This window comes from Echinops telfairi, unplaced genomic scaffold, assembly GCF_000313985.2.
Source record: "Echinops telfairi isolate 266 unplaced genomic scaffold, ASM31398v2 ScPeMD7_7424;HRSCAF=8462, whole genome shotgun sequence".
Taxonomy (NCBI): Eukaryota; Metazoa; Chordata; class Mammalia; order Afrosoricida; family Tenrecidae; genus Echinops; species Echinops telfairi.
In genome coordinates this window covers 79,725,588-79,744,026 of record NW_022111324.1, presented here as the reverse complement: position 1 = coordinate 79,744,026, position 18,439 = coordinate 79,725,588, and the positions used below count along the sequence as shown (strand labels likewise).

The window sequence follows — 18,439 nt, the reverse complement described above, 5'->3', positions numbered from 1 at the left end:
GTTCTAAATCCCGTTTTGGTGGGTCGTGACTGGGCCTTAAAAGTTTGTTAGCAGCCATCTCTGGTGCAACTATGGGTCTCTCCTCATCTAGAGCAGGTAACAATGAAGAAAATCAAAGACACATGGATACACCTGGTCCAAAAGGCAAAAGAACCGTGTAAACCTCAGCCTCTGAGACAAGAAGATCTAGATGGAGCCTGGCCACCGCTGCTGACTGTACTGAACGGATCACCATAGAAGGTCACACAGTAGAGGGGAAGGAAAATATGCAACAAAACTCAAATCATAACAAAGATCAGGCTCAGTGGTTGAGCAGAGACAGGGAGGACCTGTCCCCCACTCACCCTGCAAATCAGGAATTCCACTGACCCCTGTGGCTCAACTTTCAGCTGAATGAAAGTCAAGTGTAACGGTGACAAATAACACCGGAGAGTACGCACTCCTTAGCGATGAAAAGGACAACATTTGTTCCAAAGGCAGAGAGCGTCAAGAAAGAAGGAGGAAAAGGGGGAACCCATCATGCGGTTGGATATATAGCATCCCCCACCCCTACCCCCAAGAGGACAAACAACAGAAATGTGGATGAAGGGAGACAATGGACTGTATAAGATATGGAATCACATAAACAACATATAATTGATTGAGGATACACGAGGGTGGGAGGATGGGGAAGAAGGGAGGAAAAGAGGAACTGGAACCAAAGGCTCAAGCAGAAATGTTTTAGAAATGATGACGGCAACACAGGTGCAAATGTGCTTGATACAATTGATGCATGGAGTGTTATAAGAGCTGTAAGAGCCCCCGATAAAATGATTCAAAACAGGAAAGAAAGAAAAAGGAGTGGACACAGAAACCAGGAGGAAGAGGGCTGGAGGCTGTTACATCTTGGGAACTGCAATTAACAACAACACGTATGAATTGTTTAATGGATGACTTCTTTGCTCTGCATGCTTTCACTCAAATTACAGTCAAAGTATAAGCAGACAAACCAGGAAAACGTAAAAATAAGTAAGATTTCCGCAAAGCCGAGGAAGACACTGGGAGGAGTGTAAGAGGTGCGGGCCACAGAAGTACGTCCTGGTACGTGCACAGTCCCGCCAGCACCTCTGAGCAGACGCGGCGAGGCATGCAGGCTGAGCAGGTGTAGGAGGGAGCGCAGGAGTGCCTGCATGTGTTTGACAGAGGATCTCTGTACGTGGGTGTTTACTTTCACTCAAAATATATCCATGCGTATACTAGGCATCCAAGGGACAAAGTTATTCAAACTTCTTGGGTAGAACCAGACTCCCTTGATGGAAGAGGTCAGGAGCACAGTTTTGAGGGACACCCCAGGCGGGACTGGCATGACAAAGTTCACCAAGACATTCTACATCCTACTTTGGGGAGTCATGAGCAGGGGCTTCGAAGCTCATGCCTGGCCCCCCTGAAGCGCAACCCTTGGCCTCCCTGTCCAGAGGAAAGACGCATAGTCCCGACAGCCCTGAGAGCAGGCGGACCCGAAGGTGCCTGGGACCCCTGCCAACTGCTCGGAAAAGGCTCATACTAGAAAGACCTGGGTACAGTGGGAGAAAAATGTGGAAGAAAACTCACAATTGGAATAAAGACAGTTATTGGTCTGGTCGACTGGTGAGGCCCTCAGGGCTATGGTTGTCCATTCCTGTCAGGCCTGGAAGGGCACTCCCCTTTCTGGCTCCATTTTCAGCCAAACAGGCAGGTCTCCAAGGAGAACGATAACACTCGTGTGGCATGCACACCCTAGAATAGCAACTATTGGAGATGGAAAGTACATTGCCCAAGGACAGTGTTCAGAAAGGTCAGAGATGGAAACAGGAAATCCAGGGAAGAGGGATACGTGATGGAACAGCAGGGGGAGGGGGGCTTACAATGAATGAGATGAACATAAATGGGGATTGTTCCCTGTGACATCGATCGCTTAAGTGACAAAAAAATTAAAGGCAAAGAAAAAAGACTAGACTTACTGGTTGGAAAGAGACTCAGGATTCTCAGACTGTTACCTTGAGAAACCTTTCGGATTTGAAACTGAAGAAACTTTCAGAGGCCACCTTCCAGCCACATAATAGATGAGGCTATAGGACAAACAATGTGAGGAAAGTGCTCCTTAGAAAGAGCAGCCACAGGAGACCGCAGGGCAACACTAACCCCAAAGCCAAGATGAGAAGCCCTTGAGGGACACGGAAACCAAGAACCCAGAGTGGAAAGGAAGGGGGTGAATGCAGACACATGGTGGGAACTGAAGCCAGTGTCATGAACAATTTCTGTATGAATTATTGGCTGGGGCAAAACTAATTTTCTATGTAAACGTTCACCTTACGTGCCCCCCAATTATTTAAAAAACAAACACACACGCTTTTGTTCGTTTGTTCTGCTTTGCTTTTTTTGTTGTTGTATATTTTTCTTTATATGAAATTCTGGATGAGTAAATCTATAGAGACTGTAACTAGATGAATAGTTTCTTAGGGTGGGGAGGAAGTGGGAGCTAATCACAAGTACCGGAAAGAAGAAAATTAAAATGGATTGTAACAATGATCGCATAACTCTTCAATACGTTTAAACCATTGTAGGATGTGTGAATCACATGTCAATCTATCAATAAAACTGTTGAAATAAACAACAACAACAGTAAAACAAACAAGTATTTCTCTGCCTCTTTTCACAGATGTGTGAGCCCCGAGTGTGCCCTGTAGCACGGAGGAAAAGGGACGGCCATCACACTACCTCCTTCTGCAGGTAGGTCCCCCCTCGGGGCTCTGCTGACTCTCTCTACCAACTTCATCCTCTTGGGGAGGAAAGGGGCCTTACCTGCCCCCCCAATCCCCCTGTGGACTAGCTACATGTCCCCACTTGCTTTCTGGGCTTGACTTTGACCTTACTATCTAGAAACAAGCTACAATTCCTTTGTTCATCTCTGAACTGGATCGCTCTTCCTACAGTGAGCCCCTACATTCCACAAGCAGAAAGGGTTATTCATGACTATCTAATTCAGCACCTAGAAGAAATGTAATCCTCCCTTTCATCTGAGGCCCCTGGGACCAAGACAGAGGAACGAGTAGGGCCACATGGGCAGCCAGCGAGCAGCGGGACAAAGTGCCACTCTTACTAACCCAGCTTGGCATGACCGAAGCAGAACACGCAGCCATCTGCCCCGTTGACCACAGACTGGATCACCTCCGCCACGGTTCCAGCACACACTTCAGCCTGTCAGACACACAAGAGAAAACAATGAGTAGACCAAGCAGGCCAGGTACCATTTATAATGTAAAGGTGCGCACCCTTTCCTGGGTCTGATAGTCCCAGAGTCATCCCGTTCCCAGGTGGCCCATCTCTATCACTGGGTGCCAGATGTGCTCAGAACCCTCCTGTCCTCCCACTCCCTGCAAGCCTAAGCATCCCACATGCTAGTTACAAACACTCTTCTGCGAATTGAGGGTGCATTTTGGCTGCTGTGCCTATAAGCCAGACGGAAATAGGCTGAAACGAGAACGTTGGGAGCTCATGAACGTAATTTCTCTCTTGATACTCCACTCCGGCCTCTAGGGCAAAGCAGTTAAACATTCCCTTTGGCCTCAAAGAGGCTTCAGTGGTAGACAGAATAGGAAGAAAGGCCTAGTGATGGAACTACTGCTGAAAACCAGCCAATGAGAGTACCAATGAGCCCATGTAGAACCAATTACGGCCAGGCTCAGCACCTGGCAACATTGTATTCGGTTGTACAAGGAGTTACCTTGGCTGACGTCATAGCAGCTAAGACCATTCATCCTCTAGGCCAGGGCTCCTCAAACTTTTTAAACAGGGAGCCAGTTCACTGTCCCTCAGACCCATTGGAGGGCCAGACTATAGTTTTAAAAAAAAAATTATGAACAAATTCCTATGCATACTGCACAGATCTTATTTTGAAGTAAAAAACAAACGTGGCAAAAATACCCGGCGGGCCGGATAAATGTCCTTGGCGGGCTGCATGTGGCCCACGGGCCGTAGTTTGAGGACCACGCTTTACAGATTAGTCAAATGCAGCATATGAAATGCACTAGGCATAGAGCTGGGAAGAGGTGGTGTTCTACTTTAGGATGCCCTGCGAAGCACTGCAGTGCTGATGACATCAGGAAGAAGTACATAGTTTCTGTCGCCTTCTCTCCAAAGCGCCTTTCTCTTTCTAAATCCTTGGTCTCCTCTTCTGAAAGCTAGCGTGCTCTTTTTTCTCTGTGGATAGAGTCAACCAGTATCAACTGCCACTTTTCAGTGCCTTACAAGTGTCTTTGAGCTGTTGGCTGTGTCCCATATCCAGCCTGATCATTCACTCCTGGAAAAGGACACCGCTTGGTAAAGTAGACATCCAATGTACAAGAGGAAGGCCCTCAATCAGATGGACTGACCCGTGGCTGTGACGATGGGCTCCGGCATGACAACGTGACAATGGTGAGGATGGCACAGGGCTGGGGAGTGTTCTGTTCTGTTGTGCATAAAGTCACCGTGAGTTGGGACCTACTAGACAGAACTTAAAGACAACACAAGGGGGACCGGGGTCTTCAGATGTTTTGTTATGATTCCCCATAATTTCCGATAAAACAGAAAGATAGATATTGGTCATCAAGCAGGGCCAGGCACATGGTGACCTTATGTACAACAGAAGGAAACACCGCTCAATCCAGAGCCATCCTCAAAATCGCCACTATGGTCCAGCCCTTTGTTGCGGCTCTTGTGCCGATCCATCTCACATGAAGCCCCTCAGTCCTGCTGGTCCTCTTCTTCAAGAGGTAGGATGTCTTCCTTTAGCCAAAGACCCCTCCTTAAGACATCTCCCAAGTGAGTGAGTGGAACAATCTTGTTGTAAGTTACAGGTTTTCATCGACTAATTTTTAGAACTAGACCCCAGCCCTTTCTTCCCAGTCTGTCTTAGCCTAGACATCCCACCGAAACCTGTCTACCATGGGTGACCCTGCTGGTATTTGAAAGACTTGTGGTGTAGCTTCTGGCATCGCAGCAACACGCAAGCCATTGAAACACTACAAAGGGCCACTCGAGTCGTAACCCAATCCTATAGTATTCCATAATTCTATAAATTTGGTAGATGAACGAGGAAACCTGAGAAATCTCTCTCTCTCGCTGGTTAGAAGCTGAGCCTTACGCAGCAGCCAAACCCAACCCACGCTCACTGCTGTCATGCCTGTCAATTCCGACTCACAGGGGAGCTGCCCGTGAGGTTTCCAAGGCTGTAAATCTTTAAGGAGGCAAACACATCTTTCTCCCATGGGCTGGCTGGTGGGGTCAAAGCACCAGCCTTTTGTTGAATAAGTGCATTACTTTAACCACGGCACCACCAGGGCTCCTTGCACAGCAGCGGGAGGACAGAATTCTGTGTGCTGGCTAGCTGTGTCGGAGTCAGACCCCACTGAAGCACACAGGCTGTGCAAACATTGCTGCCTGCAGGAACCAGAGCAATGTGCCTCCCAGTGGGATCTGAAAGCCAGCAGCCTCTGCAATGAATGTCGTTATTCAGCTCCAGGTTTCAGCAGCACAATGAACCAAAGAATTCGGAAATCAATTTTCTCTCCCCAACCCAAATTGAAAAACCACACTCCTAACAACTGTCGATTGTTCTGCTGGTTCCCGCAGCAGCTCTCTCGGGGGGCCCCTCCTGGGTGAAGGGGATGGCAGGACAGTGCTCCCAGGGGACCTCGGGATCTTTCAAGCCCCAGGACCCATGCAGTCACAGGCTGGCACTAAACCCCGCAACTGTGACATACAATCTTGATGGAACTTGCCAGAGGCACCTCTCTGGAGTGGGGGAAATTATTGTGGGATGGACTCCGCTCTCTTTGGACATCAAGTGAGATGGGGGCTGGGAGGCCGAGAGCCTTGAGCTACATATAAACTAAACTAGATTCGATGCGAGCATCGCTGAGGCTCTTTGGGGGCTACACTGACCTCACTGGCCCACTTGTACAGTGGCTTGTGGAGGGTGCAGACAGAGGGTGGCCTCAAAAGGCCCCGAGGGGGGCCAGCATCATCTTGTAGAGGCCCAGCCTTGTAAACACAGGAGCTAACACTGACACCTTGGGGGTCTCAGTATCCCAGGGCGGGCTGCTTAACAAGATACCACCAGGTGGGTGGCTTTACGAAACAGACAGCACTGGTCTCATAGTTTGGGGGCTTTCAAATGTGGAAAGCCCTTCCGGTGGCTCTGGAAAGCTGCCCGTGTCTCTGTCCCTCTTCTAGTGACTGCTGACGGTCCCGGGTGTTTTCTGGCTTTCCTCTGCTTCCGAAGTTGCCATCCTTCCCCTGTCCAACTCGGTGTCTCTTCTCTTCTTTGATACTGTACCACTTAGGACCCACCCTACTCACGTATGACCTCACATGAACTGATAATACGTTCAGAGACTCTGTTTCCAAACAAGGCAGGCTCACAGATATCAGGGGTTAGGACTTCAGTGAATCGTATTCCAGAGGCATAATGCAACCCATGAACAGGGAGGGAGGGCCCTGGAAGCCTGGAGAAGTGTGTTGCTTCTCCCAAGAGTCCGTGGGTAAGGAGGCTTCTGCTTAGCTGCCGTCTGAGGTCTCCCTACCAGTCCTCCCACAAACACAGGTTTGCCCCAGCAGTGGGCAGCTAATGACTGCCAAGACCTCTTACGGCTAACGAGGATCACTCATAAGGGTGGGGAGGAATAAGGAGTAGTTAGATCATTGGTCAGCTGCAGGAAGCTAATGTCCTTAGACACTGTGAGAAAGCATAACTCCTAATCACCCCAGTCCACTGCGGAGACTACTGCTTCATAGACCATCCGCAAGGACTTGAGAGCAGAGGCCCACGCCATACACTTTCCCGCTTGGGGGCTCAAAGGGCATCCCTTTCCATGGGGTGGATGCTGTCGTGTCCAACAGCAGCAGGGTTTCAACGGTTGAATTTTCACCTTTTATGGGCGATACCCAGCCCAGGTCTAATTCTGGGTCAATATAGCGTGTGTGCACGCACCACATTTCTGTTGGTGGGAGCCTGTGTGTTGCTGTGATGCTATGTGCTGGTGTTGGCAGTGCTTCCAGAGTTGAAAGAAAGGGGAATATCAGCTAATACAAAGCCCCTGGACCATAATAGTCTGATCCCACTGAGCAGGAGGATGCCAGGAGTCAGGGGCCCAACTTGATACGTGCCAACAACAATGAAAAGATATAATAGCAATCCCAGCTCACGTGTATTGGGCATTTAGTCTATCTGGGTTCTCTTCTAACGCCTCCAGTACAGTAACTCAAAGAATCACAGCAACTGACACGGCATATTTTAGATGAGGTTCCCGAGAGGTTACCTGACTAATCAGGGGCACAGTGCCGGTCAGCAGGGTAGATGTCAAACCAAGCAGCATGAACGGAGAGCAAGCGGAAGAATGGGGGAAAGGTGTCTACTCAAGACAGGGCCAGGAACAAATGACTTAATCTTTGAGTTGACATTACCTTCTTGGTAAGGCAGAATACCCTCTTTCCTGTATGTATTTCACAGCATGTAGCAAGAGTCAAATGGGTTAATGTATATGAAATGGATTGAAAATGAAAAAAATTATGTGTTTCTTTTACTATTGGGAAAACATATTTTTAAGTAAAACATGATGAAATAAGTGAAACTGCTCCCAGATGGGTACTGGGCATATTGAGCTATAGAAATGTATGCAAAGGACCACTTTTCTGGAATCAATCGAAAACTCGTTAAGAGTCCCTGCTTAATTTAGGACATGGTTTGGGACTCATACAATGTATGGAAATTTGTTTCTGAAAATTTGAACTCTGTTAATTATGTAACCCTTAGGCCATTTATTAGATCTGATGTCAGATGTGGATTACTGAGCCCGATGCCTGGCACTCTACCCGAGAAAGTCCCAATGAATGGAGAAACGATTGACCTTATTCATATTTGGCCTTCTCTGGGTAAACACTTTGGGGAAAACCACCCCATCGGTTTCCTCATGAATGAAGCCTATAATATGTGCAAATGTCCACGGTGCAATATAGGAGTCTGTGAACATCATTACTTCCTTCACTCGGAAGCAATGTGGATGAAATGAACAGAAGTTGCAGCTGGTGGCTATTTGCACAGTTATCCTCAGGTTTTGTTAATAAGCTCTTATTTGTTGCCATACTGTATATAAATTTGGGGAGGTATTAGACATTTATTCTGAACGTTCACCTGTCTGAGGCCCAGATGGAGTTAAGTCACTGTTCACGTGTTACTGGGCTGACTCATTTCTGCACTCAGTCAGCGTTAGACTCACATCCCTTCCCCATCCCCCACCCCTCCAAGAAACAGGCATTGTTTGATTCAGCTGCAATATCTGGTAGAGGATGTAATTGATCAGGAATTTCAATACCTGGGGTCCCCATGTAACTAACAAACTGTCGTCTCTGCTGACTCACAACATTGCCCAAATTCTCTACCTCTGCCTGTGTGTGTGCCTCTTTTGATGTAACTTTGAAACGTCTCCTTCCCAGTGAGAGATTATCCTTTCTATCCCTGAGTTAGGGCTTGTGAATGCTCCTTGTCATTGATATAAGAACTGACCCAAAGTTATAGTTTCCTGGATGATGAGAGACAATGTGGAAGAGAGTCACGTTATATTATCCAGGGCTATTCTAAACCAGCCCCAAGCTGGCGAATCCCTGGACATGTGATCACAAGAGCCAAGACGAGCAAAGCCACCTAGCCAACATACATGATCACCATGTACATGAGCCCATACGGTACAGGAATAACTGCTCAGTTGACTCATAGATTCATGAACAATCATAAATGCTTACTGTTTTAGGCTGCTGAGTTTTAGGGTGGTTTGTAATGCAGCAATAGCTAACTGATACACTAGCTATTCCCTTGTCTCTCTCCTGCCGCTCCATCCCACTGATCCGGGCCACAGGGCTAAATACCAGCTCCAGTTTTGCTGTCTAGCATTCCATTTTCTCACTAGATCTAGAGACCTGACCTCAATCCCACTGTGCTTATAAGGAGCCTTAAGACCCTGCCTAACTCTAACCTGAAAGTGACTCTCCCTTCTTATTCACACATACCCAGCAACACAGGCAGGAATGGGGTTGGGGAACCAACCTCCCTGCACTGGGACACATTCCTGGTCCCATTTGGACTGCGGTTTTTCTGCTTCTGTGTCTCCAGGACACACTGATACTGCCCAATGTGTGAAATCAGCCATTCAAAATGGCTAGACTGTGCAATGGTGCTCCAACCAGCTCCTGAAAGTCGTTGGGTAGATGAAGGACTACGTTAGCACAGGCGTCAGAAGATGCCCTCCCAGCTCACAGGTACTCGTGAAGGTGTGAAAACCCTTAAATTCAGCAAAAACTCCCCGAGCCTAAGAGTTTTCTACCCACCTGGGAAGCATCTTGTGGAAAAACGGCATCAAAGGCAAACATCTTTGGCGGGACCTGGCTTCCTCTCTTTTGAAAGGCATTTTGACCTCCGCAAGTCAGTGGGTCATACAACGTGATTTGTTTCTTTCGTGGGTCCACCTTTAAGAAGGAGCTGGATTCTGAGGTATCTCGAGCCAACGTGGAACAGATTCGAAGCATGACTTTCACCTGTGAAGAAACAAAGGTAGGGAAACCCTGTGGATTACGATTGTTGGAGCAGTTTATGATGGAGTGCCCTTACGTGCTCTGGAGACACAGATATACACAGGCGCGTTGAATTTTCTCATGATGAATTATGAAGGAATGCAGCATGATCCTTGGAGGATCCTGGGAAAACTGACATGTTTATAATTACCAGGTAAAGTATGTCGATGGATCTCCCACTTTAATACAGGGATGACACACCCTGCTCTTTGTCTTCCTATTAGTACAAATTGAAAACTAACTGTGCCCTGGTGGCCCAATTACATAGATGTAAAGGTAATCTGGACTGCCGTGCTATCGGGGCTGGCGCAGTTCCCTCGAAGCTCACAGATCAATAAAGCATGCACATAAAAGTGAGCTCCGTAATTTACTCCTCGCCCCAGCTCATCAGGAGTCTTGGAGACAAACGTCCACAGTTGGCAGTGTCATCATTAGAGGGCTGTGAAATGGCCTGTTTTTAATGGTCAGCATTTGAAATGCGTCCCAAGGGGCAACAGGGATAAAAGATTTGTTCGAAACATGTTATTTGCAATCCCATTAATGGAGTATATACCAGTTGTCATCTTCGTGAATGCAAGCGCATCTCGGCAGGAAACGGTAGGCAGGACACCTTTCCCCCACCTTCTGAGTCATTTAACAAGAACCTCACTGCCTCGCCAGTGCATATGGAAACAGGCCGCTCTGGAGGCCGAAGGCAGCTGGATATCAGCTAAAGCCCCACACACCCAGGCCTGGGGGCTAATGGCCTCTATTACAGACGGCCTTGGCTCTTCCCCCAGCCCTTGGCTTCTATGTTGCTAGTTCAGTTACATGTCAGCTAAGTATCAGGGATACAAAAACACATTATATGTACACAGACTAGCAGGTTGGCATAGAAACAGATCATTTTGGTAATATGATCATGGTAAATCCTGCATGTCTACGAGGGGATGTACATAAAAATGGAACTGTTTTTCAAAGCTATGTATTTAAATTTTTTTTTTTTTACAAAACAACCCTCATGTTTGGATGGCTGACAGCACCTCAAATAAAAAAGCGGTGTGGATTCAATGGCGGTAGTAACACTGCAAGTCTCTGGCAACTCTCAGAGTGGCCCCCAAGCAGGAAAGTGAGGGCAGAGAGAGGGAGGCTGCCTCCAGAGAGCTATATATCTCAGTTGCACCTCCAAGTGAGGTCATCAGGCTGTGGCTTGATTGACAGGCCAAACTCCAATAGGGGTATTGACGCCCCTATACTTTTATATAGCTTCACGTTGACATGAAATTATGTAACGACCACAACTTGGCAATCGACTTCTGAAAAACCAGCCACGGAAACCCCTGTGGTGCACAGTGAGGTGACCAAGAGCTAGCGTCAACTTGATGGCATTGACTTGCTTTCACCGGTGGCCCCCAGGGCTGAGTGCTGCTGCGTGGGGCTGGCCCCAGAAGTCCTCTCTGGCTTCTACTCATGGTGCTCCCACTGGGGCGGCACAGAATGACACCTGCCATGTCCTGGGCACTTGATCCTTACAACAGTCTTTCTGGAGCAGGCTGGTCTGCATGTTATAGAAGCAAAAACTGGCTTACAGATGCTCCAGGATTGTACCAACAACACCGAGCTTGGGGTTGTAGAGATGGGGTCCGGATCTTCTTCTGTCTGACTCCCAATTTGTCCACAATGACGACAGCTGCCTCCCATACATCATCACCCCTCCCTGTGCCTCATTTCTCTCAAGAAAAGCAGTGCCGGCCTCACGGGGCTGTGGTGGGAACACAGTGTGTTAACTTGTGACCTGAGACGGTGGCACTGAGCACACAGTGGGCTCCATCCTGCTTTTCTGCCTCCCCCCTGCCTATACTCGCTTCCTTCCAGATCACGAGAGCCGAGCAGGTCCCATTCACCGTGCCAAGGATAAGCTGAATAGACCTTCTCGCCCTGGACTCAGCACCACGAGGCACAAACAGGCTATCATGGAGCAAATCCAGCACCAGACACAGAGCCGGCTGTCAAGCACAGGGCCCAGCAAGACTCCTCTCAGTAAAACACCATGAAACCACGGTCATTGCATGACCAGCCGTAACTCCTGCGTCGGGCTGCATGCCATTTTCTTGTTCACTGTGAAATTTCGACAGTCGCCTTGCACTTCCATTCATTTCTATCGCTGTGTCCCAGGAAGACAGCAGGGGTGCTGAGAGTTGTTGAATGCTGCACATTCAAGCTGCAGCTCTTGGTCGGGGGCTGGACTGCCGGCGTCCTGCACGCCAATTTCCTAGCCTGGATTCTGCTGCAATGCCAGGCAGAACTGATGGAGTCACAGGGTCCGTTGCGTTTCGATTTCCCTGTTCCACATGCAATCACTGGGCAGCTAGAGGTGCTGAATTTAAAATATGAGTGAAGCGAGGCAAAGACCTACACTGAGAAGCAGGAGAGAAGGGGCTGAGTTAGTAAGTCATTTGTCCAGGAGGAACGCCGGTGCATCTTAACGAGGTTCCATGGCCCGCAGTTCAGGTTCTGCAGATACGCTGCAGAGCCCGGCTCTTGGTCTGGCCAGGGAGAAACACAGCTCTTTAAAAACCCATTGGACTCTGGCTGGGGGAAATGCCAGGCTACTTTCTTTTCTTCGTAATTCATTTAAATAAATGGAGATTTTCTTTTCCCCCTTAAGGAAGGAAATTAGGTTTTTCTGCTTCACTTCCTTCGTGCCATTATTCCTTTAGCCCGGCCCTCAACTTCCTGCTCAATCCTTTCTCATTAAAGTGCTCGGAAGATAACACTTGTGAACAAGAAAGTCCCCCAGACTTTGCGCCAGAAGCTCAGCTTTTGTGAATAAATGCTGCCCGGGTCCTTGGCAACGTCTCCTCCATCTCTTCCCTCCCTCCTGCGCTGGCTGGCGGGGCCAGACGGTGGTCAGTGCACCCAGGCAGCGTTCCTAGGGCTGCTTCATTCCCAATGGCAGACCTGGTGGCAGTGGATGGTGGAAAACGCAAGAAACAGACCAAGTGGAGGGAGGGAGGTTCGAAGCCCTGGTCCAGTACTTGGAAGGGTACTCACTCTTGCTGCACCTCAGTCCTCACTGAGCGAGCGCCCATTTTGGCCTCATTTATCTAATTATTCAGTGGATGGTAGGAGACAGCTGTTGCTCTGGCAGCACTTGTCTTTATGTTCTTCTCATTAATCATCTCGGCACCTCCTCTGGACTGCATTATGGGGCCAGGGGAGAGAGGAATTGAGAGACTCGTTGAGAGGAAAGCGGAGCCTTGCTTACTCCTGCACTGTACCAACCCTCCATCAATGCGGAGGCAATCACCGGCGGCCACCGCAGCCCTTGGAATCACACCCTGGTCACAAGCATGACCACAGCAGACAGAACTAGATCCCTGGCTGTCCCCAGTCACAGAGCACAGACAAGTGGTGCAGGCTGAGGAAGCTCTGCCCTGCCTAGTGCTCTTCCCAGAAGCTTCCTGGCTGGTGGTTTTCTCTAGACTGTAAAGCTTGGGAAGACTTTGGGCAAATTCAACCACTCAAAGACTCCCTCACCAAACAGATAAGGAACACAAATGATGACGAGGTAGAGGATGGAACAGAGGACTCCACCCGTCGTTCTCACTCATGAGTCCTTTAAGTTCCTAGTGAGGATTCAAGGAAGATTCTCAACAGACACGACTACTACCCATCTTTTAGTTGGTGGTAATGTGGTGGCTTTGAAGCTGCTATGAGACTGGAGGCTAGCTGTACCAGCAGGACCTAAAATACCAGCAGGGTCATCAATGGTGGACAGGTTTCAGCTAAGTCTCCAAACTATAACAGACTAGGAAGGAAAGCACGTCTATGCTGACTCATAGGGACCCGGTAGGGCAGGTTCGAATTGTCCTTGTGAGCTTCCAAGAGGGAACTCTTTATGAGAGTAGAAAAGTCCCATCTCTCTCCCCCAGAGTAGCTGGTGGTCTCGATCTGCTGAACTTGCAGTTAGTAGCCCAGCACATAACCCCTAAGCCACGAGGGAAGGCACTGAAAATAGAGAGTGGCCACAACAATGGGCTTGAGCACATCAACAATTGTGAAGATGTCTAAGGATCAGGAACTGCTTCATTCTGATCATGGGTCACTATGACAACAAACCCGCACAGACAAAACGGTGGCTGTGCCCTGCCCGTGTCTTGACTACGGAAGTAGCTACTAAAAGTAGACCGATAATAACAAGACGTAGTTTTTTCCTCTTCAGGTTACAGGTTATAGCAATAACCACAGATGTCTCCAGGTTCCTTTACATCTCTGTAATTTAGCTCCTTTCGCACGAAAGTCCAAGGGCACATCTTGATAATGAACTCATCAGAAACTGGTCAAGGGGCACAAGGATCACCTTATCCAGAAATACTGTTCTGATCATCCAAGCAGTATTAAGATCATGCTTAAATCTTTCCTGGAAATATTTTCCCAAGGCAAATCAGAGACAAATAACATCAACCAATTGCTGTCAACTCAACTCCAACTCATCAAGACCCTATGTTGGTTCCACAGTGTTTTCATGACTCTTTAGTCTGCTGCTGTTTGTGGTGGGTAAAACTCTTCTGACACACATCTGGGCGGATGTGCCAAACCTCTAACCTAGGCAGCAGCCAAGTGCAGTAACTCCACCACTCAGGGTCTCTGGCAAATAAGACAGGCTGATCAAAAGCCACCTACAGAAGGATGGTAGGTAAGGTAGAAAACTGGCAGAGGGCTTCTAAAACCAAAGCAGTTATCTAATGAGACAGCATGGCCAAGTGTAGCATATCCTTTCTCAGACTCTAGCCAGGACCTTGTTTTCTGCTTTGGAAGCAAGAAGTAGCACTGATGAGGCTAGACTTCTGTACAGAAATATGACCTGCAAAAACATTCACCAAATGGGAAATCAAAAGGTAGCCAAGCAACCATGTTGATGACCGCCAATGACAGTCATGAGAAGGTAAAGGCAGCACTTTGCTGTGCTCAGTGCAGACCAGGAAACTTCTTCTAGTTTCTACACAGCTTCTTTCCACAGAGCTGATTGAACACATAGGGAAAACGTGAGCGGGTTAACTACGCATCAGAGTGTGATGGGCACAGCAGTAAACTGGGAGCTAGGAGACTAGGTTCTCATCCAGACGTCTCCATCGCTAAATGGCTGGGTGTCCCAAGGTAACCATTTCCTCCCTGAACCTTGGCTTTCATACCTTTAAAACCGGCCCAATGACATGCTACCTACCTTGAAGGACAGTTGTAAAGAACCAAGAAGCTAGAGATAAGACTGCAGAGTGTCATGCAATATATAAGTAGAACATTTTATTGCTTAAGAAAAACAAATTATCTGCCTCAAATCAACCAGTAGAAAGTAGGGGTTCTAAATCCACTCAATGGTATCCAAAGCCTTTTTCTTGGGCTTAATTTTGATAAAACAAAATTTCCTTTTAAATGTTAAATGCATGCATAGTCAGGGACAAGTGGAATAAAGAACAAATCATCCTTCCCTGATCCAGTTGCTCCCTTGAAAATTAAATTGAAGACTGAACGGTCTTTTGAGGAGCCCCACTGGCACAATGGTTAAACTTCTGGATGTTAACAGAAAGGCTGGTGGCTTGCCAGCAACCACTCGGTGGGTGAAAAAAACCCTGGCAATCTGTTTCCATGACAATCAAGCCCTGGAGACTCCCTTCTGCCCAGTTCTACTCTGTCTTACAGAGTTGACATTAGTCAGAACTGACGCAGGGGCCATGGTTTTAGGCTTTGTGTGACTAAAGATCAGTTTGCATGGTGGTGAAAGGTGGTTAAGCCATGTGAACTTTGACCTGAGTCTCTATAGGCTAAATGTGGTATTTCCCTTGTGTTATTCTTTTCTGTCTTGAGTAGGCAACATGCTGGGTGCACTCATTCCGTCTGCGAATGGTGTATTAGTCATGTCAGGAAAGCCCACCCCCACCGCCGCCATCCTGCGAAGTCTGGGGATGTGGGAAACGCCAACTGGGTGTCCTTCTCAACATGCATTCTTTTCAACACACTCCCTTTGCCGATCCATTGAGAAACCCAGCAACTTTGCATAGCCTTCTGCACTAGGACATGCAGACTAATCTACCACGAAGGTTTTCAGGGAGTGCAGATATCCAAAACATACTGCAAAACAAAAGGGTCCATTTCCTAGCCATCATTTAACAAAACATTTCCTCTTTAAATAATACAGTCTAAGATTATATTGCTAACCCACCTTAGCACACAGAACTTCAAAAACACAATTCTTCTTCCCTGTTGCCTTTTAATTAAAAAAATCATGATGGTGAAATATATGAGAAAATATCCTTCCAGCCATTTTTGTGCAAACAATTCAGTGACATCACTGTGGTATGTAGCCCTTACTATTATCCACTACCAAATGTTTTCATCACTCTGAGAAATACACTCTCTACAGCTTGAGCACCACCACCCCTGCTCCCCTCCACTTTCTTCTCTCCTTGCCCCAAGTAACCACTAATGAACTTTGGTCACTATGCATTTGTGCATTTTTGATAGTTCACATAAATGGGGCTATTCAGTATTTGTCCTTTGTGTCAGACTTATTTCACTCAGCATAATGTTTTCACAGTACAATCGTGCCCCAGCATGTACCAGGACTTTGCCTTTATTTATAGCTGAGTAATATTCTATTACATGTCCACACCACATTCTGTTTATCCATTCACTTGCTGATGGACATGTGGGTGGTCTCCACCATTTGGCTCATGTGAATGGTGCTGCAGTGCACATTGGCGAGCGCCTTTCTATTCAGTTATTTTCATTTACTCAATGTGCCTGCCTAAAACGATAGGACAGCCAAAGATGTTATGGGAAGACGTACATTAAAATATAGTTTTATAAAAGCAGAAGCCTAAAACACTTTCGTGGTAACATGAATAACCTAAAATGATCTCTTTGAAGGTGTAGCTGGATGATTTTATGCGACTGTCAAGTTTCAGAGGGCTTTGAGAAGACTAAGGGAACCATATATCCAGTAGTAATGATCTCGGAGACTGTGGGTAACTCCAGTTTCAAGAAATACCTAGGAGAACTAAACATCTGAGTTTGCAAAGGGGACTTTTACACATATCTTAAAAGCCATTGATCCAGCAAACCATAGGTACCACTACAGAATCACAGGCCCACGCCTGACAGCCCAGTGATTCCAAGCACCATTCAGTTGTTAAGTACAGAACAAAACGTACTGGGGTTGAATTTCTGTGCATAAAAGCATAATCATAACCACACGTGACATATTAAAAGATAAATGAACTGTAATCACCCTGGAGAAAGTCAAGAGCCATCTGACCCAGTGTTTGGGGTAGGGGAGCGGTGGGGGGAGGAGGAGAGGAGAGAAGGCCAGACGACAGGAAAGCAGAAGTGTACTCCAGGCTAATCTTTGGATAGATCTGCTCTGAGTTATAATCACCCATGCATTCCATCAGCCATCAGCACCATTGCCATACCTTCTCGCTAAGTCTTACAAATCTTACCATTGACAATGGGCTTTTCAAATGCTTTATTTTCATTTGGTTCCACACAACAACCATGTTAAGGAAATATAATAATTAGGACCATAAGTGAACATGGAAAGCCACTGAAGAGGAATCGACACATTTGAATCATGTTGCTGGCAAAGATTATTGAAAGTACAGTTAATTGCCCAAGGAACACACAATCCTGTCTTGAAAGAAGTACAGTCAGAATGCTCCTTAGAAGCAAGGATGGTGAGACTTCATCTCACGTACTTCGGGCACGTTAGCAGGAGAGACCAGTCCCTTGGTAGACTGGAGGGGCAGCGAATGAAAGGGAGGCCCGAGACAAGATGGACTGACACAGCGGCGGCCACAAGGAGCTCAGACACAAGAACAACTGTGGAGATGGCGTGGGACTGGGCGGTGTGTCCTTCTGTTGTACACAGGGTTGCTATGAGTTAGAACGGACAGTCCCAAACAACAAGACCATTTCCCAGTTGCCACTGGGCTGAATCAATATCCTGGTGGCAGAGTGGCTATAGGATGGGCTGCTAATCTCAAGGCTGACAGTTCACAACTAGCAGTTTCTCGGGAGAATGACCAGGCTATCTACTCACTCCAGGAAAGAAAGATCGTCTCAAAAACTCACAGGGGTGGAGGGAGGGGCAGCAGGGAGGGAGGGGCAAAGAAAATGAGGAGCTGATACCAAGGGCTCAAGTAGAAAGCAAATGTTTTGAGAATGATGAGGGCAACAAATGTACTTGACATGCAATGGATGGATGGATGGATTGTGATAAGAGTGGTACGTGCCCCTAATAAAATGATTTTAAAAACCCACAACTCACAGGGGCAGTTCTACCCTGTCCTCTCGGGTCCCTACGAGTCAGTCACTGAGGGCAGTGAGGAGGTGAGGCGGTAAGTTGACTCCGATGGATGGTGACCCCATGTGTGTCAGAGGAGAGCTCTGCTCCACAGGGTTTCCAGAGGTGGTGGTTTTAGAAGAGTGCCAGGCCTTTCTTCCAAGGTACCTCTAAGTGGACTTGAACGTCCAACCTTTTGTTGAGCAGCTGAGCACGATTACCCTTTGAAACACACCCAGACTCCCCTAGAATCTCCACTTTGAGACCAGGGAAATGGCAGTGAGAGCCCTGAGAGACTTGCCCAAAGACAACTGCCTGGCCAGCAAGGCACAGCAGGAACTCCTGACCCCTCTTTCTTTCTTTTTTTTTAAAAAACATTTTATTAGGGGCTCATACAACTGTTATCACAATCCATACACACATCTATTGTGTAAAGCGCATTTGTACATCATTCTCAAAACATTTTCTCTCCACTTAAACCCCCGACATTAGGTC

General features: G+C 47.5%; 1 protein-coding gene across 1 annotated transcript in view; it reads right to left on the bottom strand.

Annotated features, from left to right (window-relative positions):
• The window catches only part of LOC101658537 (kinesin-like protein KIF26B), a 100,679-nt gene extending 91,095 nt beyond the window's left edge, over positions 1-9,584 (bottom strand). Inside the window, exons 1-2 of the mRNA XM_030887824.2 lie at positions 9,382-9,584; positions 3,123-3,216 (exon numbers count right to left, since the gene is read on the bottom strand). Of these exons, the coding sequence (XP_030743684.2) occupies positions 3,123-3,216; positions 9,382-9,579 (292 nt within the window). The 5' untranslated portion in view covers positions 9,580-9,584. The remainder of the gene's footprint in view (positions 1-3,122; positions 3,217-9,381) is intronic.
• Positions 9,585-18,439: the final 8,855 nt, after the last annotated feature.